This window comes from Anas acuta, chromosome 16 (genome assembly GCF_963932015.1).
Source record: "Anas acuta chromosome 16, bAnaAcu1.1, whole genome shotgun sequence".
Classification (NCBI taxonomy): Eukaryota; Metazoa; Chordata; class Aves; order Anseriformes; family Anatidae; genus Anas; species Anas acuta.
Window position 1 is genome coordinate 7,798,682 of NC_088994.1, and position 25,609 is coordinate 7,824,290.

Consider the following 25,609-nt stretch of genomic DNA (forward strand, 5'->3'; position numbering starts at 1 on the left):
TCACAGGAACATCAGCTAGCTAACGTAAATACAGGGATCAAGCAGGTGAGGTGGAAAGAACAGGCTCCAGGTCATGACTGCTTTGCTGTGGACTTAGCAATGCTTTGATAGTTCTACCTTCAGGCAGACAAGCCTAAGTGTTTGTAGCATGGCTTCATGGAGCCCACCCAAAATAACAATAATAAAAAAAAAGACTCTACTCAGAAATAATTGCTCTTTACCTGGTTTTCTAACATGTGCTTTATGCTTTGTAAAAAGGTGTGAGACTACTTGGTGTGGTCATGTTCCTTACTGGATCTAGTCTGCTAATGTTCATTCTGAGAAGAGGCATATTTGCTCTCAGCCAGGCTGCTTCATTCCGGGCAGTGAGGGCTATTTGCTGATGGAAATCTCAGAAAGCCCCAGAGGGCATAGAAAGACACAGATGGAAAAACAGTGCACTTTCCCGACAAGAAATAGAAAGTGAGAAAACAGAAACACCTGCTCACAAAAGCAAATCACTATAGCATGATGTAAACTCTAAGACTTTGCAGGAAGCATATAATTTATTTATTTATTTATTGCTATTAATTTTTCTGTTTGTTCATTTTGCTGCGTCTGAATTGTGGTGTGATGAAAACACAGCAACTCCCAGAAGTGCTTCCCAGAAGTGGGGTCTGACGGTGGCTCAATGCTTGGTGCCCACCGAGCCGCTCTCACTGCCCCTCAGCAGCATGGGGGGGGCAGGAAACACTGAGAAAAACCTTGTGGTCTGAGATCAGAAAGGGTGGCTCCCTGCATCTGGGCACCCTCAGAGGCCCTGTTCTCCCACGTGCCTGGTGACAGGACCAGGGGAAATGGGCTTAAGTTGCGCCAGGGGAGGTTTAGGTTGGATGTTAGGAAGAACTTCTTTACTGAAAGGGTTGTTAGGCACTGGAACAGGCTGCCCAGGGAGGTGGTGGAGTCACCATCCCTGGAGGTCTTTAAAAGCCGTTTAGATGTAGAGCTTAGGGATATGGTTTAGTGGGGACTGTTAGTGTTAGGTCAGAGGTTGGACTCGATGACCTTGAGGTCTCTTCCAACCTAGAAACTCTGTGTAACAACCATAACCCTTATGTGGAAGCTCTGTTCAGGGGGGGCCTCTCTCATGAGGCGGGGCTGGCGCCTGGCGCCACGCGGCGCTTCCCGCCCGCTGGCGCGCGGCGGCGGCGGCGGGGCCGGGGCCGGGGGCCGCGCGGTGCTGACGTCAGGGCGGGGCGGGCGCGGAGCGGAGCGGGCGCTGCGGCTGCGGGGCGGCGGCGGCGGCGGTGTGGCGGCAGCGGCAGCGCCATGGGCAGCCCGGCGGCGGGATGGGCCGCGGCTCCGGCCAAGCGTGCGCGGCGCCAGGAACCATCCGAGGGGCCCGGCAGCCCCGGTGGTGCCGGTGCCGACGGCGACCCGCGGCTGTGGGACACGGAGCGGCTCTGCCAGCACCTCTCGCGCGGCGGCGTGGCTGAGCCCGACCTGCTGAGGCGCTTCCGAGGTAACGGTGACCGGGAGGGGGGGGAAACGAGGGGTGTTGGGTCTCCCCGCAGCGCTCACCGCCTGCTTGTTCCCTCAGAGAGCGGCGTCACCGGGGCCATGCTGCTGGACCTGCCCGCCTGCGCGCTGGAGGTCACGCGTGTGTGGTGAGAGGGGACGGGGCGGGCTGGGGGGGGGGGCTGTGGGAAGGGGGGTCCCGGAGCAGCCCCTGGAGCCCGGGCAGGGGGCACTGCCCTCAGCAGGCAGGGGAGTCGGTGCTCGGGTGGTGAAGGAGCTCCCTCCCTCTCCAGAAGCAGAAGGGGAGGTGAAGGTCCTGCGTGCCTGAGGGACCGAGCTGCGCCCTGGGGGCTTCCCCCTGCACCTATCTCCAGCTCCTCTGCTCCCCTCACCGTGTTTTCTCTTGTTGTGGTTAGCGGTACCAGGGCAGCTCCCGGTGTGGTTATTTGGCAGGCGTGCACAAGTGCAGAGCCGTGCTTGTGCGAGGAGGATGCTGAGCGTGTCGGTGTGTGGGTTGGCTGCCTGCAGGTAAGGTTGCCGGAGCTAACAGTGTGCCGAGGATGATCTCCAGACACCTCTACGATGTCTAGAGATTTGGCTGGGGAAGAGCGCTGTCAGGTTGAGGAGGGTGTGTTCAGAGAGCAAGTGTCCGGGTGTGTCTGCTGGCAGGGAAAGGAGAGGCAGCGAGGCACAAGGTGGCAAGGCAGAAGGGTCGTGCTTTGGAGGAGGTAAGACGTTGGCAGAAGTCAGTAATAAGGTGGTTTTGGGTTTTGTGAGAATGGTTTTAAGTGTGCAGGTAGGAATGGTGTGGAATCGCAAGGAAGGTGGCTAAAAGCTTGCTTAGTTTCTGTTGCCAAAGGCATTTGTGTAGCTGACAGAACAAGCAGAGAGTGGTTTCTGTTTCCACGCCACCGCAAGGCTGGCTGCTTGCAGTACCTCGGTGCCTGTTTGAGCAGCATGTGCCCGTGCTGGGTGCTTGTACGTACAGGAGAGACAGAGGCTGCTTCAAGGCTCCTTGGGAGCATGTAGGTTGAGTCCTGCTGGTGCAGCGTGGAGCCAAACGGCCGTGGATAGCTCCCAGTCGGTGCAGAAACTGCATGGGACATACGGAATGATGTGTTGGCAAGTTTTGTACTGTAAGGTGTTTACTTCCGTGCAGCCTGACATCTCGATTCTGTTGAGCTGAAAATACTCTCAATTGGATGAGAAATTGTAAGAGCTGTTTGCTTTTTGTATATATATAACTTCTGCTTGGCTTTGCAATGAAGAGTGATCTTTCCTGTGCTTTTTTCCATTGCATGTCATGTCCTCCAATAACTTTAATAATTTCTCCGTGTCAGACCAGTAATGACTGCACACTTAGAGTATAGTTCCCAGTCATTCTCAGACATACAGAGAGGAGAAGTTGGGACAGCAGGGGCCTGGAGGCTGAGCTATGGGTTGTCTACGCATTCTCCTGCTCCTAGAAGTGGATGTTCCGTGCAGATTGAGGTGTGATGCATGTTAAATATGGGTGGTGAGTGAGGCTGTCTGGTTGACATCTCTGGAATAGTTCAGTTCCTGATGGGTGCAGGAGAGAGGCTGTGTTTTGTTGTTTTTTTCTTCTTCCTTGTCTGTGGTGCAAGGGAGGGCGTGGGTGGAGGGGAATGGATGGGGAAATGGAAGTGTTCACCCTTGGGGAAATGGAAGTGTTCACCCTTAAGACATCTGCTTTAAAGGCAGTTTGAAGAACTACATCAGCCACACCCTGAGAAAACTGTATTAAAATATGAGTTGTTTGCAATCTTCTGGTTGAGGCAGTCCTATCGTGTAGGCACAATGTAAACAACTCCTTGCTGTTCTTCTTTCTCTGAAGATCACTAAAGAGCTCTTTGTGATTTTATGCTCACCATGACCATACTGGCAATATGCTTTGTCTTCGGGAGACCAAGCCCCAAAGTGGGGTCAGCGTTCCTGGAGGCAGGAGCCAGCGACTGGTAGGTAGGTCAGGCATGGACTTCCCTGCCTCTGTAGCATCCATCTGCAGCGCCAGTCTGGCCAGGGGCACCTCCATCAGATGTGTCCTACAGTGTAGAGAGCTGCGTTAGCAATGTGTAATACAACCCTGCGAGAGGTGAGTTTCTGGAGGGGAAAAAAGAAAAGAGCACATCTGGCTATGCACTTTGTGGACAATGTTTGCACAATTAGTTGTATAACAAACTACAGTGTAAATAGCATGGATATGTCCTTTGCTGTTTCTGTAGCTGCAGTCACTTCTCAAGTAGTAGTGGGTAGATGCCCATGTGCCATCCCCTGTACGCACCTGATAATTTTCCAGTGAAGATTCTCCTTGCTCCTGAATTTCTGTGGCACTTAAAAGTACAGTCAGGTGCTTCCAACCAGCACTGTGCCATGTACTCAGCACTGGGAGGAGAAGTGCTTAATGCTTGCTTAATGTTTGGTACTGCTTTGCATTGCATCACCTTCCCGTAAATGTGACTAAGCTCGTATACTTTGTGTGACCCAAAATGTCCTGTTGAACAGTTGTTATCTGATGGCATGGCTGTATGATGGTGTCAGTGTACCTCCTGCTGTATTATGGCTCTTTCAAAAACATGATTGTGACATTTGATCAGCATTACTAGCATGCTTTTAAGTGATATCCCCCAAACACCCCTCAGCTGTAATTGGTAAAGTGCGGGTCATCTTTTTACATCAGGTTTGGTTGTTACTTTTTAAATCCTGAAATGTTTTAGAGGGTGGTGCTTGGCTACCACCCCAAGCATTCATCCTGTCCAAGTTAGCCAGACACATAGTTGCAAAGTTTATGTGTTTCTTACCCACAGCAGTTGAATGTCCTTTGTCCCATTTTCTGGACAGACCTCAAAGAGCTGTTGCAATTTTGTTTCCTGGAAGCATGAAGATAGATATGTGCAAGCTTCAGTTTTGGTGGCTGCAGAAGAGTTCCTCTGCTCTTCCACCATGCCCAAGTTCTTCATCTTATCATAGCGGAGAAGGACAGGCTTATGCAGATGGTCCTCCTCTTGTCTTCAGTTTTAGCTGTTTTCTTTTGCCCTGTAAATAGTGGCCTCATTCAGGATCTCCCTTGTAATTATCTGAGAGTTTGTGACCATTCCTCCAGGTTGAGCTGCTCGAGGTGTGAAGTAACATACTGGCAGTGATGCTCAGAGCAGTGTTTTTTATCTTGCTCATGAGCAGAGGCAGCTGAAGACCTGCAAGTGACAGCAGCCCAGGCTGCAGCCAAGAACTCCTTTGCTGGGGACAGGGATACAAACTGTTTAAAACAAACAAAAAAACTCACCAGGAGCTCAGGCATCATATGCATTTAATATTTTTATGGACTGTGAATTATTAAATGATAGAGATGAAAATATTCAGTGCATTTTGCTGTATTTGTTTTTGTTAATAGTTGACATTTTATGGTATTAATTTCTGTTAAACCTTAAATGCAAAGACTGATGTAAAGCTGGACTAAGAATGGTTAACTGCTGAAGAGTGCAAAAGGTAACAGACTGTGTTTTCTAGTGGTAAAGTGTTTGCTGTTGTACTGAGGCCGAAACCAGTTTGCTCAAGGATGAAACCTGAAGACAGAGTTCACAAAAGATCAATATTTCAATATTATTATGAAAAGGCCACACAATATGTATGTCCTTAAAAGAGTTAATGCACATCAGAGTAATACGAACTCACACAAGTAATTCCATATGTACTGTCAAGGAAAATACCTACCAAACTTTGCTCTCAAACAAACTGTTATTATTTTATTTCTAGCCTCCCAGATGAGAGGTTGAAGGTGCTCGCCTGCCTGAACAAACTGAGACAGACAGTGGACATAATGAAGGTAACAGTGGTGCTGCCTGGGGGACTCTGCTTCCACTGCCCTGCTGGCAATTGCAGCGATCTGCCTGTGTCTTTCTGCTTCCCCTCCTGTTGGCTCTGTCCTGCCGGCCAGTACTGCAGTGGTGCTTTTCCTTTGCAGAGCAGCACGCTCCAAGCCCTTCTTCTCGATAGTCAATGTTCTTTCAAAAACCATGTTAACCAGAAAAATTGTTAAAATGAGCAGTTAAGAGCTTGATGTGGGCACCTGGTGGTTGTGGGAGATTGGATGAGCAAATGAGCTGTTGTTTGAAATGTGAGAAGCTCTCCTTTCACGTCTTCTGTCTTGTGGAGTGTCCCCTTCTTGTTTTTTGTTAGTTTAGCCTCAGGACTGTGTTAACAGGCTTCTTCTCGCTTCCGCTTCTTGTGGTGTCCGACAGTTTTTCACAGTGGTGTGTGTTAGTTTAACCCAGGCCAGGACAGCCCTGGCAGTCTGTGCATCTGACTGCAGCACTGCCAGTTTGGCAACAGGAGTAGAGAGAACACAGGAAAAAAAAACTTATTTGACTCAGTATTTTACTGAGATAAGTGTATCATGAAATGGCTTTATGTTCTCTTCTGATGCAAGGATTAAATCTATGTGTTTATGGTATTGTAGAAGTCATTGTTCAGATAATGCAAACCTAGAGGTAATCAGGGAGTACTTCTTCAGATTTTGTCTTGGGTTTTGTGTTTTCTTTTATGAAAAAAAATAGATAATATTATAATAATATAGACATATAATATTAATATATAGACATAATTTCCACCATGCAAAATCTCACTTGTTTTTTTAAAAAAGCAACAAGCAGTGTCAGACCAGACACTTCTTATTGGGTATTGAGAGCAGCCCTGAGGAGAAAGAGCTGAGGGTGTTGGTTGATGAGAAGCTCAACACGAGCCGGCAATGTGAGTTTGCAGCCCAGAAAGCCATCTGTATCTTGGGCTGCAGGGTGTAGGGGAGGGGATTTTCCCCCTCTGCTCTGCTCTCGTGAAACCCCACCTGAAGCCCTGTGTTCAGCTCTGGGGTGGGTCCCGAGCACAAGAAGGACATGGACCTGTGGAAGTGAGTCCAATGGAGGGCCGTGAGAATGATCAGAGGGCTGGAGCACCTCTTCTATGAAGGCTGAGAGAGCTGGGGCTGTTCTGCCTGGAGAAGAGAAAGGTCCGGAGAGACCTTATAGCAGCCCTACAGTACCTCACGGGGCTGCAGGAAAGCTGGTGAGGGACTCTTTGTCAGGGAATGTAGTGGTAGGACCAGGGGTAATGGCTTTAAACAAAAATGTGCAGGTTTAGAATAGATGTGAGGAAGAAATTCTTCACTCAGGGTGGTGGGGCACTGGAACAGGTTGCCCAGAGAAGCTGTGGATGCCCCATCCCTGGGCGTGTTCAAGGCCAGGCCAGGCCAGATGGGGCTTTGGGCAGCCTGGCCGGGTGGGAGCTGTCACTGCCCATGGCAGGGGCTTAGAACTGAGTGATCTTTAAGGTCCCTTCCAACCCAAACCGTTCTATGATCACAGACATGTATGGCAGTACCTTCCTTTAAGTGGAAGAGCAGATGTAGCTAGGCAGTTTTCTCAAGTGTTAAATATTGGAATTAAACAAATGCAAGTAAGACTTTTAGAGACTTTTGTCTGGAATTCCCTCACCACCTGAAATGCACAGCTTTGTCTTTTCTGATGTCATGCCTAAGTAGCTCTCCAGGATAAATCTTGGTATAGGATAGACAGGATATGCCTATTACAAAGGTGAAATCAAGTGATCACCAATACCACCTCTCCCACAAAATACCTGACCCTACTAGATACCTTTTACCTTTGTGCCTGTTTATTTTCAAAGTCATATGTTAAGTGTTGATTGCATTGTTGTTTGGCTTTTGCAGGTTTTTAATGATCCAGTTCATGGGCATATTGAAATGCACCCTCTTCTTGTTCGCATCATTGACACACCTCAGTTTCAGCGCCTGCGATACATTAAGCAGCTGGGTGGCACTTACTTTGTTTTTCCAGGAGCCTCTCACAACCGCTTTGAACACTCTTTAGGGTAAGGTAACATAGTCTTGTATGCACGTCTCTTGTATTTGTATTTCCCTGAGATTGGTTCCGCTGGTGTGGAGTGCCAGCCAAGGTACATTACTTACCTTTGAGGGTTTATGAATACTGTTGTGGTGGCATTTTCTGTCACATGAATCTTTTTGTTTATCCTTCGTGATTATAGGCTGTTCTCTTGGACTTCATTTACCAAAGAGAGATAAAGAAACTCCCAATATGGATCAATGCTTTCTCCCTTTATTTTTCCTTCTGGTAATGCGCATTAGAGACTGTGAGTGCTGTATGTTCTCCCCAGCTGAAAATTGAGTTTAAAAGCGTAAGCCTGGGAAGAGTACTGAGGCTGCTATAAATGAACTGTCAGACAGATGCAATCACCTTAGATTTCCCAGAACAAATAAAATGGGCTTTAGTCGTAATGTTTGCATTTGTACTTAAGTGTGCTTCATGCAGTCGATGCCAAATTGTCAGGCTGTTAGTAATATAAGTTAAAGAGAAAGTAGGTGGGCACCTGCTTGGGCGGCCTGCTCTAGGGAACCTGCGTTGGCAGGGGAGTTGGACCTGATAATCTCTTGAGGTCCCTTCCAACTCCTACATTTCTGTGATTCTGTATAGACTAGGTCAATCTGCTAGGGGAGTCTTATGTTCCTGTAGAGTTTTGAGGCCATAATGACTGTAAGAAAGCAAATGTCTGCAAGGTTGGAAATACCTGAAGTTTTGCTTTAATTAAGGGGAGAACTCTGAGGAAGTTTAAACTGGAAGCAAAACAGAAGGCAGATTTTAACTCATGTGTTTATGGGAAAGAAGAAAATGCAGGATCTGCTTAGAGCTGTCTGAGTACCATGTTAAGATACTGTTTCTTCCATGTTTTGGGCATGTTATCTTTTGCTTTTTTTGCATTCAGATGCATTACTGATGGCTAAAGCTCTACTACAGGAAAAAAAAAATGTTTCTCTGATCATCTTGCAGGTCAGGTTTTCATTACATGTTGTGTGCTATGTTTCAGACAAGTCTGTGTCTTAAAGTAGCGAAATAGAATAGGTGAACTGCTATTTTCCTGTTCAGGCTAAAATGCTATTATATTCACTTCCTTTTATTTATTTATTTATTTATTTTTGTCCTGCGACAGGGTGGGGTACCTAGCAGGATGCCTGGTACGTGCACTGAAGGAGAGACAACCAGAATTGGATATAACCCAACGAGACATCCTCTGTGTAGAAATTGCGGGTCTTTGTCATGATTTGGGTAAGTGAGCAACAGTTGAGTTGGCCTGTTTCTCTTTGAAAGCTAACCTGAAGGAAGAGTTGGCTGTGAGAGCAGAACACGAGAGCTGTTTCAGGCTTCTCAGTTCATGACCATCTTCCAAGACAGGATTAATCTGTTCCTGTTTGGTTCAGAGTACCTCTGTAGAGGCAAATCCACTTGGTGAATATGTAGCCACTGTTAGCCATTTTTTTGTGTTATTTTCATACGGTATTTTAAAGTTCTTCTTCAGTGGTCAAGTGCTTCCTTCTGTGATGTTCTCAAGTCTCTCAAAACCTCCAGTAACATCTCAGAGAGAAAATTAGTGACCCTTTCCAAATTTGTTATTCATTTATAATGCTGTTTATTTTCTTCAGAGCTGGTACAGAGCAATTAACGTACTCGGTGTTACTGCAATACTTTCCTGTGGTGCCAGTAATGGAACCATCTGTGTTAAGTGCAGTAGTACTTAAGGTGACATGTTAGTGAGGTGTACTTGCTGTAGTTGAGTCTTCTTCATAGATGATGTCAAGATCAAATAAAATACAAGAGAATGCAGATTCTCAGCTTGCTCAAGATACTTTTATTGACAGCCATGTCTCAGATTAAACCTGCATAATCTTTATATCTAAGGTCACGGACCATTTTCACACATGTTTGATGGAAGATTTATTCCACTCACTCGTGAAGGTTTGAAGTGGAAGGTAGGCATTTCAATACTAAAGTAAAAAGAAAACTCGCATTCTTAAAGGGAAGATAATTTATATTTAAAGATTGCCAATGTTTGGGAGCATATAGTGACCATCATGTTTTCTTATTGCATTGTTTTCATGGTATAACTGAAAAACAGAAAATTGTTTCATGGTCTTATATTGATTTTCTCGTTCTTTTGTTTGTTTGGGGAATATCTGCCCTGTTAGTGTGACTGTGAACAGATACAGCCTTACTAGTAAAATAGAGGTGTGATAAGTAAGTGAGGGCTGGTGACATTTGTCACCAGCATCTCCTCCCTGAAGGTGAAAATGCTCTTGAGCTGCTGTGTAATGTCTTGAGATGTGTTTGTGTAAGCATGTCCTCCACCACCTCTCACTGGGTGACACTGGGAAAAAGAAATGTCTGTGTCTTGTCATTCCCTGTGGTGAGGTACTAAAGAGGCAGAACTCATTACGGCTTCACTGATCATTTTAAGCCTGCATCATACCTTAAAACATGTCGTGCTAGCTTTCTCCAGCACGTATTTTACAGGTGTGAAACAACTGGGAGGTTCCTTTTCAGTTGAAGATGTTAGTTCAAAGCCAGGATATTTTATACAGTGTTTAGAATTTAAACTTTCTGAAACTTTGAACAGCTTCAAGGGCTGTTTTCTCTTAATAAAATGTAACACAGTCATTTCAGGTTTTTGTCAGCTATTAAATACTAGGAAAATCAGCTGAGTAAACTTGTTAATTTACTGTACAGCAGACTTGGTTATTTTTTTTTTTTTATTATTTTTTTTTTTACATTGTAACAGTCACTGCTGTTTGTTAAAATGTATAATTAAGCGTTCTCAGTGGAAGAGCTTGTTTCTGGACTCTGTAGACAGGATGTTTTTCTGTTGTGTAGATACAAAATGAACAGCAAATGACCCACTTTCACATTCCCACGCTCAAGTGCTCTTCCAGGGTTAGGAGAAAGCTGTGTCACCACAGGAAAGGTGCATGAACGTTGTAATGTAATGTTCACATATTTTTCACAGCACGAAACTGCTTCTGTTAAAATGTTTGAGCACTTAGTCACATCCAATGGACTAGAAGAAGTCATGAAGTCATATGGTCTTGTCCTGGAAGAAGATATGATCTTCATCAAGGAACAAATAGGAGGGCCTATCGATGAAAACATTTGTGAGAAATCGGTGAGTCACTGTATTTCTACTGTGGTTATTCCAACCACATGAGGTCATGTTTTTAAGTGGCCATACAAAGAAAACGCAGTTTAGGTTAACAATCCAATAATGGATAACAGAACTGAGAACTGGCAGAGATGAGGCAGTGAGTGCTGCAAAGCACAGCCCAATTATATGGTGGGTGCCAGAGCCTCATTATCTTTGACGACAGTAGCAAAATACTTGGATTTATTGCAGTAACAGATACAGAGGCAGGGATAAGACTTGAAGAAATGGCTTGCCTCGAGACAAGGAAGAAGAGATCATAATTAATCCTCTTTGTAACTCTATAAAAGAATCACGTCATCACTCTTTAATTTTACAGCTCTTGTCATCTCTTCAGGGATATCCATTCAGTTGCTACCATAATTAAGATCCCACCAGTGGGAGATCTGTCATGACAATCAGGTCCTAATAAAAACTTGCATATTGTCCCAAGCATCACCCATAAATGTTAGCACTTACCCGTTATTTTCTCTTGTGTAGTGCTACCATGTGTACTGGAGTACTTCAATGACAAAGCGTAGGGAACTTGGCATAAAAAAACTCAGTCTGAGATCTAACAGGAAGGCAATATGGAAAGCCATGGAAGTTGATAGTACCCATTTGCAGTCGTCTGAACACAAAACTTGCTGCCTGCTGCTACCATTGATCTTGAGCCAAGTTCTTGCCCATTGTCTATTTTTTCTCATTTGGACTTTATGCCTACTTTCCAGCAGAATAACAGGAAAAGGAATGTCAAATGTGATCTGTGCCAACCTGGACATCCTCCTGGTGTTATGTTGCAATTTTCTGCTGGAGGTCATTTGGGTTGTGGTGGTTTCAGCAGAGTACAGGCTCTTCTGTTGATGAGTGCCTGTGTTGTGTTGATGTCACCTTGCAGTAGGCCATCTGGTCCTGAAGAAAACAATGCATTTATCAATTTTACTGTTGGGAGCTGCGCTCCTGTTCATTGTCCCTGTAACAGAGCATTTTGTGATCAGTACAGAATATTATGCCTGAAGTGCTCTCCTCCCTGTTTACACGTTTCCATTCTTATTCACTTTAATTTTAATATATCTGCAATGCAGTTAAAATTAAAGCCATGTATCTGTTTATATATATCTTAGATAATTCCCCCCACTTCCCTCTCCCAAATATCAAGACCAGTTTATGGCAATCTTTGTTTAACTAAAGAATCATTACATGTTTAAGGAAATATTTATGTGTAATTTGTATTTTATTATTTTGGTGTTGATTTCCCGTTTGCACCATGGCTGAATCATTCCTCGTTTGTGGGCTAGGAGTTTAAGTAGTTGTCAGTTTGAACAATTATTATTTTTTTAGTCTAAATAATTGTTTTAAAAGTATGTTCTATAAAGTTGTATAGCTGATTGCAGAGATCGCAGAAGACTGCAAGACAGTGATGTGTGTGGGTTTAATTAATTCCTCTGAAGGTTAAGTAATTCCAACCTCTTCCCCTCTGTTGTTACATGTTGTTTTTTTGCATTTCAGTAGAGTGGAAAATTAAGTACTTGTAGTGTACGTGACCTTTGTTCTTCCGGATATTCTGGGAAATCATCTGCTTACACCCTTGTTCTGGATTTCTAATGCCCAGCATAACTTTTGAAAGCTCTTCTATTGTCTTTGTTCTTCATTAGTTTGGGGTTGGATGTTTACCATAGGCAAGAAAATATGTATTGGCACAGTCTTTGAAAAATATTCCAACATTTCTCACAGCATTTAATATCTTATTTCTGATTTTTGTTCTTGATTCCTGTGTCTTTAGTGGCCCTACCGTGGTCGACCAAAGGAGAAGAGTTTCCTGTATGAGATAGTAGCTAACAAAAAAAATGGCATTGATGTTGACAAATGGGATTATTTTGCAAGGTACAAATCTTACAGTTTCTGTTTTTATTAAATTCCTACTAAAACAATGTTGCAATATTTACAAGTATGAGCTCATTGTTAAGCATTTTCTGTGGAATGTTTTTAGGGATTGCCATCACCTAGGAATCCAGAATAATTTTGATTATAGGCGGTTAATTAAATTCACTCGGGTCTGTGAAGTAGAAAACCAGAAGCATATCTGTGCCCGTGACAAGGTAAGCGGTGTGTGTGAGCTGAGGCAGCACTCAGTAGCAAAATACATGTGAGGTGTATCAGCAGGTTGCAGATAGCCAAGGCACGGTAAAGCCAGCCAGCAGCCACGTGCTGCATTGAAGGGGGCTGCTAGATGGATGCTCTGCAGCCCAAGAGGATGAAGTAGTTGGTGCTCTGGGAGCTGCTGGCAGAATTTACCAGTCTCAGGAGGGGAGGGATGAGGCTAGCCTCTGGAAGGGCACGTGGCAAGTCCTTCTGAGGGTGAGTAGATGATCACCAATTGGGTGTGCTCCTGCTCTGCTCTTCTGAACAACATGTGAATGTGGGGCTTTTGAAGCAGCTAGAAGTGCTTCTCTCTGTCTGGGTTGTCTGGGGTCACTGCCAAGCTCTTCCATGGCTTGAGTCTATTTCAACATTTATAAATTGTGAAAAATAAGTATTCTGCTCTGCAGCAAATGAAAAGCATCAATTCATTTGATTCCAAAATTGTTTTAGTTTTGCAGTTGAGACAATGCGAAAAGTAAAAGATTCTTTTTCTTTTCTTTTTTTTTTTTGATTCAGGAAGTTGGAAATTTGTATGATATGTTCCACACACGGAATTGCCTGCATCGACGAGCATACCAGCATAAGATTGGCAACATCATTGAAATAATGCAAGTATTATACATCCTTTTCTTGCACATCATTTAATTTTTTTGAAACTGTATATCCATTTGGAATCTTCAACTAATCCATAAGATGTGACGTAATGAAAGTCACCGGGCTGTATAACCAAAATCTGGATCTGTTAGAGCAGGTCCAGAGGAGGGCTGCAAGGATGATCAGAGAGCTGGAGCACATCTCCTAGGAAGACTGAGAGAGCTGGTGTTACTTAGCCCCTAGAGAAGAGAAGGCTCTGGGGAGACCTTATACTGTATACAGACGTCTTGACACTCTAAGCACTGTATAAGTATATAATTAAAAAATAATAATAAAAAAGCAACAACAACAAAAAGGCAAAAACAACAACAAAAGGAAGGGGAGGTAGGGTTGGCCAGACAGCATTCCTTCCGCAGGAAATTCGACTAGAAGCAGATGAATAATGCCATGAAGAAGCACTGGACCGAGTTGCAGTTCTGCTGTTGTAACTGCTGACAGCAGAATTTGAATCTTTATCTACATGTTAAAGAGAGTGTTTGACTCAAACTGACTGGTTAATGACTGGTTAATGTTAAGATTACTAGCAGACCAAAATAAGGAGCAAGCTTACCTGTCTTCGTGTAATGCCACAGCAGGAATTGTTCAGGATCAATTTGGTTACCTACCAGCATTTGTACTTCTCTTTATATCTATAGAAGTTTCCTGGTAATGTTCTTATTTTTATTTTTTTTCAAAAGCAGAAGAAATATTGGTATCCCCAAATAATGGTCTTGCTGAGTAAGCATCTGCTGAGTTTGGAAAAAGCAATGTAGAGGGTTATACAATACAAAAACTACTTGTGAATGGTTTCATTTCACAATCTGCTGCTCGTTGTGCAGTGGTTCTCTGGAGCAGTCAGTTACATTGGCTAAAAATCCTAAGGTTTGGTAGGACCTATGTGTAAGAAGTAAAACAGAACAGTCAAGGAATGTAGTTCTTGGCTTACCATAATTATAACAGCTTATCCAACCAAGTGAGCATACAACCTAGAAATGACAGCAAGTGTACTGAGAGCTTTGGAAAAACTTGACCTTTAGAGCATTAGGTTTTCCCGACTGAAAAAATACCGCACATACATGGGTTTTAGGAAGCTTTGTGTTCACTCTATTAACTTCTGGAGCAATAGGTCTGTAAAAAGGATGTGGTCATCTATGAGGTAGCGTCACTGCAGCTGACTGACTGTCACTGTCTTGTAAGCCTCTGCAGCCATCTGAGCATTATCAAGCTCATAGTCTGAAGCAGAAAAAAGTGGACGTTTCTTGAAATAAAATTAAGGTCTGCTCTGAATCTATTTTCAATAAATGGAAAGACTGCTGAAATGTGCAATGGCAGCATGGAAATAGGACATTGCAATGTGGTCAGGCTCTACTGCATGTTTAGGATGCAGTTTAATTAGTCTCCTATTTATTGTGTGCTAAAGCATTTTTTTTGTTTTGACTCTTAAGCAATAAAGTGTTTAAAGATGATCACAGCATCACAGAATTTCTAGGTTGGAAGAGACTTCAAGATCATCCATCCTCTGACCTAACACTAACAAGTCCTCCACTAAACCATACTACTAAGCTAAATGATACTGAAGTCTTACTTTTGCCTCACACTAGGATTACAGAAGCCTTTCAGAAAGCAGACAGGTTTATTGAAATAGAAGGCTCTGAAGGAAAATTGTACCAGATTTCTACAGCAATGGAAGACATGGAAGCCTACACTAAGCTAACTGGTAAGCATGCTCAATTTTTTTTTTAAAGTGACAGAACATGAGTGTCTGTTAGAATAGGACTGTTTTTTCTAGTTTGTAGAACTGTTGGCACAGTAGGTCCTTGCCCATGATGAGGATTCTTCAAGCACCGCTTTTGTGCACAGATGGTGGGTCAGACCTGAAACTCTCTGTGCTCTCACATCTTGCTGAGAGAGCAAAACCTTCTAGCTTAAATTACCTTTATGTTTGTGGTGAGAGAGAGGCGCACCAACTTCTGATATTCTGCATGCATTCAAGTCTAGGTTATTGTGAGCAGTGCTGTCAGGCAGTCATGTCTGTGCCCTAGGTTTGTTGTACTTGCTACAAGTGGGATGTAGGTCAGGTCAGAGTGATACTACATCTAACTCCATCAGGTAGACAAGTACTGCACTTGTTTCATTGTGGGAAACTAACCCTGAGACAGGTTTCAAAGGGCTCAGATGGAATCTGATTTAATTTGTTTGAGGCACTGTAACCCTGATTGTAAATGCATCTGAAGAAAATGGAATATGTGAACAAATTATTTGATTGCTGAAAGTTTCTGGTTGCTTAGTCAAGAGCTTGTGAGAATTATTCTCGTAGGGTAAATACAAGGAGCAGGCTACTTAGAGATGTGGGGAAATTCCAGTGTGATTATGTAGTTATGCAAATTAGTTAAGGCTTGTGAGGGTTTCCTGAAAAAATAGTCTGGCTGCTGGAAGTTGGTTCTCCAGTGTCTGGGTCAGTGTTGTGAGGAACAAATGCTTACAGAAATTACTAAATTCAATGTTCTCTATCATGTAGTTCACCGTCTTCCCACCAGTGCTGTGTATTGGATTTGTCTGTCCCTCCTGGTCTTCGCCACAAGTTCCTCTGGTTGGTGTTCAGTGCCATGGCATCCCCCTACTGGTTTTGTGTAGCATTTGGAACGGAGGCCAGAGTGTACACCATGAACCCTGCTGCACTCGGGGTTTTGTGGCTGCAGGGCAGAGGATGCTACAGACCCTGCAGAAAGGTGCTCCCAAGGACAGTCAGATCTTGCTCCATCTGGGAGCTACAGCTCAAGGATTCCCAGAGCTACTTTCTTGAGTTTCCATCATCAAGCCTTTGCTGGTCAGCAGAGAGGCTCAGGAATTTCTGTTTTTGCTCTATGGACAAGGTGACAGAAGCTAAGGGCACAGTTGCAGATGTTCCTGTGTGCCATAATCAGTGTCATGTTAAGAGTCTTATGTTAATGACCCTAGTGGTGGTTTTACCCAGCTGGGCAGCTGAGCTTCACCACAACCACTCTTTCACTCCCCCTCTTCAAAAGAAAAGGGGAAGAAAGTAGAACGAAAAGGGCTCAGGGGTTGAGATAAGGACAGGGAGATCACTCAACAACTATCATGGGCAAAACATTCAATGTAGGGAGATTAGAGAAACTTATTATCTATTATTAACAAGCTAAAGAAATAAGAGACAAAGAAAACAAACTAAAACCACCTTCCCCTCATCCATCCTCTTTCACCTCCTCACCCTGAACAGCACAGGGGAATGGGGGGTCAGTCTATGGCACTTTGCCTCCACCGCTCCTGCAGAGTCACTCCCTTGCCCTGCTCCTATGCAGGGTCCCCCCATGGGATACAGTCCTTCTGAACTGATCCTGCCTGGGCTTCCCACAGACAGCGGCTCTTCAAGAATAAGAGGGCTCCGCACCACGGGGTCCATCCATCAGGAGCACACTGCTCCTATCTGGGTCCCCTAAGGGCAGCAGCATCCCCTAGGCCTCCTGCTCCTGTATGGGCTCCTTTCCCCAGGCTGCAGCTCTGGCCTGGAGTCTGCTCTGGCAGGGGTTCTTCACAGGCCGCAGCCTCCTCCAGGCCACATCCACCTGCTCCACCAGGGGCTCCTCCAGCCATGGGGGGGCTGCAGCGTGCAGATCTGCTCCATGTGGGACCCATGGGTGCAGGGGGACAGCCTGCTCCACCAGGGGCCTCTCCACAGGCTGCAGAGGAATTGCTGCTGTGTGCCTGGAGCACCTCCTGCCCTCCTGCTGCACTGTTGTGCCAGGCAGGGTGTTGCAGAGCTGTACCTTCAGCATGTCACAGCTGCACAGGTGCTCCTGGCTGGGTAATGCAAACAGGTGCACGGAGTGCTGCTGTGTTGGCTGTGTGACTGGTGAGCAGCATCCTGACACCAGTGGTTTCAGGACAGCAAAATTAACCCTTCTGCTCTGACGGCACATCCAAGCAAACCTGGAAACTTGCCTCTTGCCACTCATATGCGTTGTGGAAATGCCACTGCGTACTTCGCTGTCACGTGGAGACAGGAAGGGGGGCTTTCATTACCACTGTCCAAAGACTGAGAAGTTCCGAAGATTTAACAGAAGTGCTTTCTTCTTTAATAAGATGAAGCACCTTCCCCCCCGAGGCAGTTAGTGCTGCTTACCAAGGCTGGATAAACAAAAAGAGGAAGCAACCTCCAGTGAAATAATTGTTTGTTGCAAGGGTGAGAATTGAACTAGAATTTTAGTCAAAATTTATTACGAACCCAATGATATCCAAAATTACGTTGGAATAGAATTCTCAGTTGTCAGACCTGATATGTTCAGACATTCACTGAAAGTGAGCATTTTTCCTGAATCAGCAGTTTTTCTTACTGGTTAAGCCACTGTCCTTGTACGTGTATTTTGCTGTGACACTGAATTTTGACATAGTTAACTGAAATAATACAACTTTGACAGATAATATCTACCTGGAAATTCTGCACTCAAGCCGTCCAGAACTGAATGAGGCACGAGAAATTTTGCGTAAAATAGAACGGCGTGAATTATACAAGTTTCTAGGAGAGACTCAACCTGAAAGAGTAAATGAAATTCCAAAGGTAATATCAATTTCTGGAAGATTCTGAGTTCTGTCTTTCTAAAACCATTCTCTAAGTTGCTGGCTTTCTTTTTTTTTCTTTCCTATTTTTTTAAACTTGTTATTAAAAAAAAATAGTGTCAAAAGTTCTATCTCCACCACGCTGTTTTTATGTTGCTGAGATGTGGAAGACATTACGGAAAACTGGGAAGGGTTTTTATCTACAGACAGAAGAACAGCAAGAGATATAAACTCAGAAGTTGATTATTGCAGGAATATTTTCAGAAAAACCCTGTTGCATAAAATGCTATTACGTTCCAGTGACTTGAGAAAGTTATTACTATCATCTTGTGTTCATTAAATTTTCAAAATAACAACAAACATTAGAAGATACTTGTTTTCAATCATAACTTGTTTGCTTTACTTTGAGAACAATGTGAATAATATTTTCTCAATTTCTTGGTGTTAGATTTTTATACTTAATATGGGCATTTATATTTTTTTCTAGTGTTTATTTTTCAAAGCACTCATCAGACATTGGATTATCTACTGTTGTCTTATTCCAAAATAATGTTGTATTAGAGATATTGTTGCTTCTGATGGCTCACCTGGTCTCGTAAAGTGGTATACTGCGTTGACAAGTTAATAACCTGTAAACTTGAGCCCTGGTGCTCAAAATTTTCCATGCCAGATTTCCTGAAATGCCTGACAATATCTAGAAAGCTTTAATAAAAATGACTCAGCTTTTCTAAAGAACAAGGCTATGGAGAGACTAGGGAAATACCTTATTGCTTTGTTCATCTTATCACTTGAGAGGCTTGGGTTCTGTTCTTTGTTTAAGAAAGGTAGTGTTAAGAGATTCTGTATACGGGAAAAAAAAGGTGAGGGTAAATACTGAAGAGGAAGGAAAGCATTCTAAGACACACATCAGCACAGTGCGAAGTTGTTGCATATTGATTGTAAAATTTCTGAAGTCTAGGATAGCCTAACAAAAAGGAGATGGGCAGGAGTATAAATTGCATGAGTTCTACCTTCAAACAGCACCTAGTAGAAGCTTGGTTAGTGGAAAGAAAAACTTTTACTTGGAAAATCCAGCCTGAGACATTGAATCTTGTGTGTGTGTGTGTTGTTCTGAAGGGAGACGGTATCACTAGTGGTCTTATAATTACATCTAGCCAACATTTTGCAGTTTCTGATGATCAGCTGGGGGCTTGGCAGAGGAGGATTTTCCCTTGCAGGAGTGTCAGAGGCTCTGCTTCCCCTGATGCACTGAAAATGGGCAGCGATCAGACAAGATGGAGCTGTCTGTTCTGCTGCTTAAGAGACAACAGTGTTGTGTTTCATGAGCTGCTGGCCACAGCAAGGGAAAAATCTCAAGTAGCTAGAGTGCTCAGTTTCCAGTTAGTACGAACTGGAATAGGCAATGTAAAAAAAAAAAATTTATAAATGATGCAGAATACAAATAAAAAAGCTTATATTCTGTCTCCTGCCAGCTGCCTCCCATCAGTTACCTCCTGGTGATTCTTTCCTCTAGGCTTGCCCTCGTTCTAAACCTTTCCTTGGCTTGAGTCACAGCAAGCCACACGTGCTTCAGCCTGTCGATGTGTGCAATTCACTGCTCTTCTCCCTGTCTTTGCAATGGACAAACCTGCTTGTTGAATTCCTTCCCTTCTGGACCTGCCCCCTGGCTGCTCTGTGCTGCACTCAGCTTTTCTCCTTTCAGTTTCAGGAAATCTTCCTTCATCAAATCTTGCATCTCGCCCAGAATGTAGCAGCCCTGGGCAAAGGTAAACAGGCAAACTTCTCTCTCCTGCCCAGCCACAGCCTTTTAAAGAGAGCTTACACATTTCCATGAACATCTATTCTCTACCACACCATACTCCTACACTTAGCTTTAACCTAACTATCAGCAGGGAGTAGTCTTCAAGGTCCAAAACCAGATAAAACTTGTAGATTTCCACTTTCTGCTTTCCCCTCCAAAGCTTGTCTAGGATCTTTTTTTTTTTCTGTTTTATTTTCTGTGTTTTTTTTTAATTTTTTTTAGTAACATCACTGATCACTAATCTTGTTTGGCTTTTGTTTACTTATGTTTCAATGTTTTTCTTTTTAACTGCAGTTATAATACCTTTATTAGAGGGTGAGATCCTCCAACATCTAATAAAAAAAAAAAAAACATTAAAAATATTTAGTGTTCACCTTTGGGGATCTTAACTGAAAAACACATTTGTGTTAGTAAAAGATTTGCTTGAAGGTACTTACTTTCTATTTTCATGAGAACTTCAATATCCTGAATGGACTCTGTCCTTCCTTCCTGTTGCCAGGTGTGAAACTCTTTCGGTCTTAGTAATTTTATAAGCTGATTTTTTGTTTGTTTCTAAAAAATAAAACAATAATAGTAGACTTGTGACTTTTGAAGGTATAGAAGGCTTCTGACAACCAGATTACTGTAGCAAGAGTTTGTCAAGCATGAAGAAATTAAAGCTTTGGTTTCATGCCATATTCTGTTATGTGCTTTGTTGCTTAGGTCTTGACCTGATAATGCAAAAATACGGTCTGAGCTGTTGTCTTTTTTTTCCAGGATGAATATGATGGCCTGGCAGACGAAATCGCTAATTCCAAGCCAGAAAAGAATCCTCCAAATGTGGATCTAAAAGCTGAAGACTTCATAGTTGATGTAACTATCTCTGCTTTTGGAGTGACCTTAGAGTAAAAACTACTTGATCACATACAGGTGTTAAAGTCAGCAGTCCAGCAACTGGCCATTATTTTTGAAGGCGAGTGAACCATTTGCTCCGGTGGGAGGAAGACAGGCAGGGCGATTCCTGCAGGCATCTCATGCCTGGGGCATGGCAGTCGCTCCCAGGTGCATGCAATGCAGTCTCCAGCCACCAGGAGTGTAAGGAGGGAGCCTGTGACAGGGCAAAGTTTGAGCAGTCTGCTACTGTCAAATAGCTTAAACCCTCTTCTCAGTTAATTATCAGAGGAGCTAGTGAATGGCTTTTTGCAAAGTACATCACAAATCACTTCTAAAGCTGTCTTGCACTGAAGATTCATTTCAGGTTGGGGAAAATGCCAGCAGCTTATGTAGCTTTAAAGTAGCTGACTACTTTCATTGTCCCACAAACTGACATAATGGGGAAGTGGGCCCTTCTCTCTCTTCTGACCACACAATTTAAAGTGTCCCAAGCAGATGTAAGTAATGTTGGCTAACCCTCATGTTTAAAACTGTAAGCTCTGTTGCTGTCTGAGCAGGTTGTGTGACTCAGGAAGGCACAGTGTGTTGAGGGAGCAGCATGGTTTTACTCTTTGAAACTGCAGTGTTTCAGAATGCTGGTGGGTACAAATGCAAAGGTCCACCTGGCAGCTGCAGACTTGAGAGGTGATGGAATAAAAGATTAAAAAATGCAAATGCCAGATTGTTTTATGAGGTAATAATTTGTTAATTACTGTTCTTTTTCTTATTACTGCCATTTACAGAACTATAGTATGTATGTACTTGTATTTATTGTAAGAAAACCAATGACAAGCATTAACAAATGTCATTTTATTTGTTTTGCATGCAAGGTTATCAGTATGGATTATGGAATGAAAGATCAGAATCCCATTGATAATGTTCTCTTCTATTGCAAGGCTGATCCTTCCAAGGCTGTCAAGATCAGTAAAGAACAGGTAGTCTTTTATCTTCCTCAAACGGCCTTCTGAAAGTGATCTTCTTTACAGCTTGCAATGGAAGCAATCGCTGTCCTTCATGGTAGTTCTTGCAGTAGTTGTGGAAAGGTGGTGGAATCCATGTCTTTGCAGGTACTGGGCGTATGTCACAAGATGAGTACAGTCATCTGGAGTCCCAACATCCATTACATATGAAGTGTTTAACTCTTTTGTTCTTACAGAAATATAATTTGCTTAGATAAAGCACATGGATTATAGTGAGATGTTTTTATTGTTTTGAATTTGTATTTAGATGAAGAAATTGAAGTTCCCTGGACTGTAAATTTAAAGAATGAAGCTTATTTGTTCTTTATTCCAAAGGTTTCAAGGCTTTTACCCAGGATATTTGCAGAACAGCTTATTCGGGTTTATTGCAAAAATCTGGATCCAAATATTGTTTCAGCTGCAAAACAGTATTTCGTTCAGTGGTGTATAAAGAGGGATTTCACCAAACCACAGGTAACAAATTTGTATGTTATTTTCTTGTTCTAGTGTTTTTTACCTTTGTCTGTAAGCTTGCTCATTCATAAAAAAATCTAGGGATTTCGGCCTTGTCATTGTGGCGTTGCTGCTTCCCACTAACCTAGCTTCTGTTTTTGTTGTGGCTTGCATCTGGACATGCTCTGGTTTCACTGGAATAGTGATGGATTTTCATTCGTTTAACTTAGGTGATGTGAAAAGCCGTATTTTTATAACAAAATTTAACATCCATGCAGCAACTCACTAGTGTATTGATGCAGGTTTCCTCATACAAATACTTAAAATGCCACTGAGAGATTAAAAGATCTAGAGTGGTCTTATCAATTCTTCTGATTGCTTTGGCTCTTTCCCTTTCCCGTTCACCAGCTGTTAAATTTACCTCTCTGATAGGATATACATGATCACTCCATTGGATCTGAGTCAGAGTGCAAAATCCCTGGGAAACAAATTTGCAAACCTCTACTCCCTGGGCAACTAATCTGTAGTCTGAGTGCTTGGAAAGCCTTAGCTGTTCTGTGCTCTCTTTTCCTGTCAATTCTCAGACATATAAGTTTCCATCTGAAAGACTGTATGTTCTCAGATGGAACATACAGCCCTCAGAGGGCTGTATGTTACAGCTCATCTGAAGTTTTGCACTGGATACAGTGCAAGAGCTGCCATAGCAATTCAAATGAAAGCCTGAAGCAGAACTTGAGTTCATATGCTTTGTTTTGCATTCCTCCTGCCAAAAGTTATTGGGAAACCTGTAACATCTGTGGCTGTAAACTGGTGATGTGTGATGCAGCATCCCCATCACATCCCCCTTGCAGGAAGGTGGTGGCCTTTGTCTAATAAAACTACGATGTTCTGATACTTCCAGTATTATATATCAGTGTAAACAATCAGTTATGGTTGTATCAAGTAAGTTTTTCTCAGTCAAGTCTGTCTTACGAGAGCAGTTAATTTCTGAAAGGCTTTTTGCAAACAGATTAAGTAAAAGGCTTATTCTGCTTGTAGCTCATGAAGTATGGTTGTATCCGGCAACTGTATTTTTCTGGTTCAGAGTTACCCATCTTATATGTCCTGCGGCATGCCAGGGCCTATATAACATGCCAAGATAGTCCCACCAGTCTATTTCTGCTTGTTCTTTCCACTGTTTGTAATGCCTTATTACCAGATAAGCGGTCTGACAAGGCTGAGCACCGCAGCCTAGACCGTACCAGTTACTGTACTGTTATATACCTTAAGAAGGTGAAGGGCACCTCCAAGCACCTACACCTGGTAGACTGCAATAGATTTAAATTAGAAACTGGGAGGGATTCGGAACAAAAGCTTGTAACAATATTTCCAATTCATATACCAATGCCCAAAATGCAAGCCAGCTTCTCAAATATATGGGGGATTTTTTCCCTGTCAGTTCCGACCACTAACTACAGCAGTTTCCATCTCTGTGATGCATGGTCTTCCATACTTATGAATTTCCAGTGCTTCTAGGACCTTGCATTTAATTTTTCTCCTATGCCTGATAGTGAGCCTCTTCCCCCTGGTTTAGGATAGAAAGAAAAAATTAATTCATTATCATTAATGTTTCCTGACTTTTAATAACAGGATGGTGATGTGATTGCCCCTCATCTAACTCCAATGAAACAAAGCTGGAATAACAGAAGTGGGGATGAATTCAATACAGCTTCGGAACCAAGTTGCAAGCAAAGGCTTTCTTTCAATAAGTAACACTTCTCCTTTTTGCACTATTCAGCTATTTTCTTCAGAAGATAGTTGACCCTCAGTGGCAACTTCTAAAATGCTCTGTAAAAAAAAAATGCATAGAACAATGCAGCAATACATCTTACAATACAGTATGTTCTTATGTAGACACTTAAACTAAGTGCATATTCAGAATGGACTTCTACAAAATTAACAAGTAATCTGTTACGGCAGAGCAAACTCAATTCTCATTTATTTTTGAATGTAATGGCACTGTTACAGCAAGAGTAAATTAATTAAAAAAAAAAAATCATAATTGTTACAAGAAGTGCTGAAAATGTGTTACTGCTCCTTCTAGTCCTGATATTTTCTTAAGGTAATTGTGATGTTACTTGAGCTAGTAGAAAAACTTCTAGCTCTCTTTAAACTTCATTTTGGAAAAAAAAAAATAGAGGAGGGGAGAGAAGAATCTTTTTAATATCCAAAGATTACTTTCCTGGTATTGAAAAAGCTGATGAAGATGCAGACCTCTTGCTGTAAAAGTGACCACGCAGCTTTTATTGAAGTAACAATGCATTGCCCTTACATGCAGCATTTTATTGTTTTTATAGTGTATTTTTGATACGTTGAATATTACATTTTTACTACTACACTGAACTGCAAAAACTGCTCAAAACTTCTATTATGGGAGTGGTTGCAGCAAAGCAGAGCTACTTGAATGTTTGTCAAGGTATGTGGTCATGCACACAGTTCTTACATGGTTAGTGAGTCTCGTCAGGGTGCTGCATGGTGCACCTCTGCTAGAGCAGAGCCACAAGTGCACATTGTTTCTGCATTTCACTGTACCAGATAGACAGGCTCTTCAGGAATCCTTTAGTTATTGTATCCTTTTCCTGTATTTCCTGGCTCTGTGATTGCTGTTCTTGTGTATATTTCTCATCCTCGTAGAACTGTAAGAGTTCTTACAATTTTCCTTATGGGCAAACTAATGTGAATGTTGCTAAATGTCCTGTTGGAAAAGCAAACTAGAAAGACTTTTTCCCTCTTGTTTTTTTACTCAGGTCTAAGATGTTCTATTTGAAGGCTGCTTTCATTAAATAAAACCTAAAAGTTTGAAAAGCCTACCCTCAACATTAAATATCCAAAGCAAAGGTTCTGTAATGCTCAGAAATTGGAACAAGCTTTGGATTTTTAGATCTGAAATGAGAAAATACAAGTTCAGCATTCAATTTTAACAGCCAAGCTTTTGAAACTAACACAGTGGGAAGCCACTGTGTAAGAAAACTGTATAACTTTTCATATCTGATTGTTTCCTTTGTCTTTTTGTATCATGGAAACTGATAGCAATTAGGCAGGAGGTAAGGAGAATGAGTATTCACCTATGTTACTGATTTGGTTTGAAATAGTAAGAAGCTGTTCTGCGCTCTGCTGCTTATTAACCTGTGCTCATGTGTTTAATGGTGATGCAGCACAGCCTCTGCTGTTCATATCTTTAATGGTATTTCAGATCTGCAGTGTACCAGGTAGCTATTAGGAGCTGTCTTGACCTTTTGAAAAGCTCTTAAAAAATGTATTATGCTTCAAGAAATAACATCATAGAGTAAAGGCATTTGTCTCCATTATCCACATGAAATCAAGTATTGTTCAGACTAATGTAATTTTGTTATGGCTGCTTGGATTTGTTTTGATGTTACAAAAGGTGCACTTTATATTTGGGAAAAGCTTTTTGCTCACGTTTAAGCAAAAACTTGTACTTAAGTCTATCAGATACTAAGTTCTGAGACAGAGCATTTCTTTTTCTCAAACACATTAATCTGAGCCTTTCTGTACTAAAATAAATGTATAAGAAATGATTTTAATA

The 25,609-nt window shown here is 42.6% G+C and overlaps 1 protein-coding gene across 1 annotated transcript; it reads left to right on the forward strand.

Moving 5' to 3' along the window:
• The first annotated feature begins 1,243 nt into the window (after nt 1-1,243).
• SAMHD1 (SAM and HD domain containing deoxynucleoside triphosphate triphosphohydrolase 1) lies at nt 1,244-25,601 on the forward strand. The gene is made up of 16 exons (XM_068700055.1): nt 1,244-1,501; nt 1,580-1,646; nt 5,269-5,338; nt 7,235-7,395; nt 8,530-8,645; nt 9,276-9,346; nt 10,378-10,533; nt 12,332-12,432; nt 12,539-12,647; nt 13,207-13,298; nt 14,925-15,040; nt 17,760-17,899; nt 20,456-20,551; nt 21,442-21,546; nt 21,907-22,044; nt 23,653-25,601. The coding sequence occupies exons 1-16, from the start codon at nt 1,309-1,311 to the stop codon at nt 23,773-23,775; spliced, it is 1,854 nt and encodes a 617-aa protein (XP_068556156.1). The 5' UTR covers nt 1,244-1,308; the 3' UTR covers nt 23,776-25,601.
• Nucleotides 25,602-25,609: the final 8 nt, after the last annotated feature.

Bases quoted from the DNA above. Each gene is read 5' to 3' on its own strand.
- SAMHD1 (XM_068700055.1), top strand. From the start codon at position 1,309: ATGGGCAGCCCGGCGGCGGGATGGGCCGCGGCTCCGGCCAAGCGTGCG. The intron at 1,502-1,579 runs GTAACGGTGACC...TTGTTCCCTCAG, and splicing joins CCTGCTGAGGCGCTTCCGAG to AGAGCGGCGTCACCGGGGCC. The intron at 13,299-14,924 runs GCAAGTATTATA...GCCTCACACTAG, and splicing joins GGCAACATCATTGAAATAAT to GATTACAGAAGCCTTTCAGA.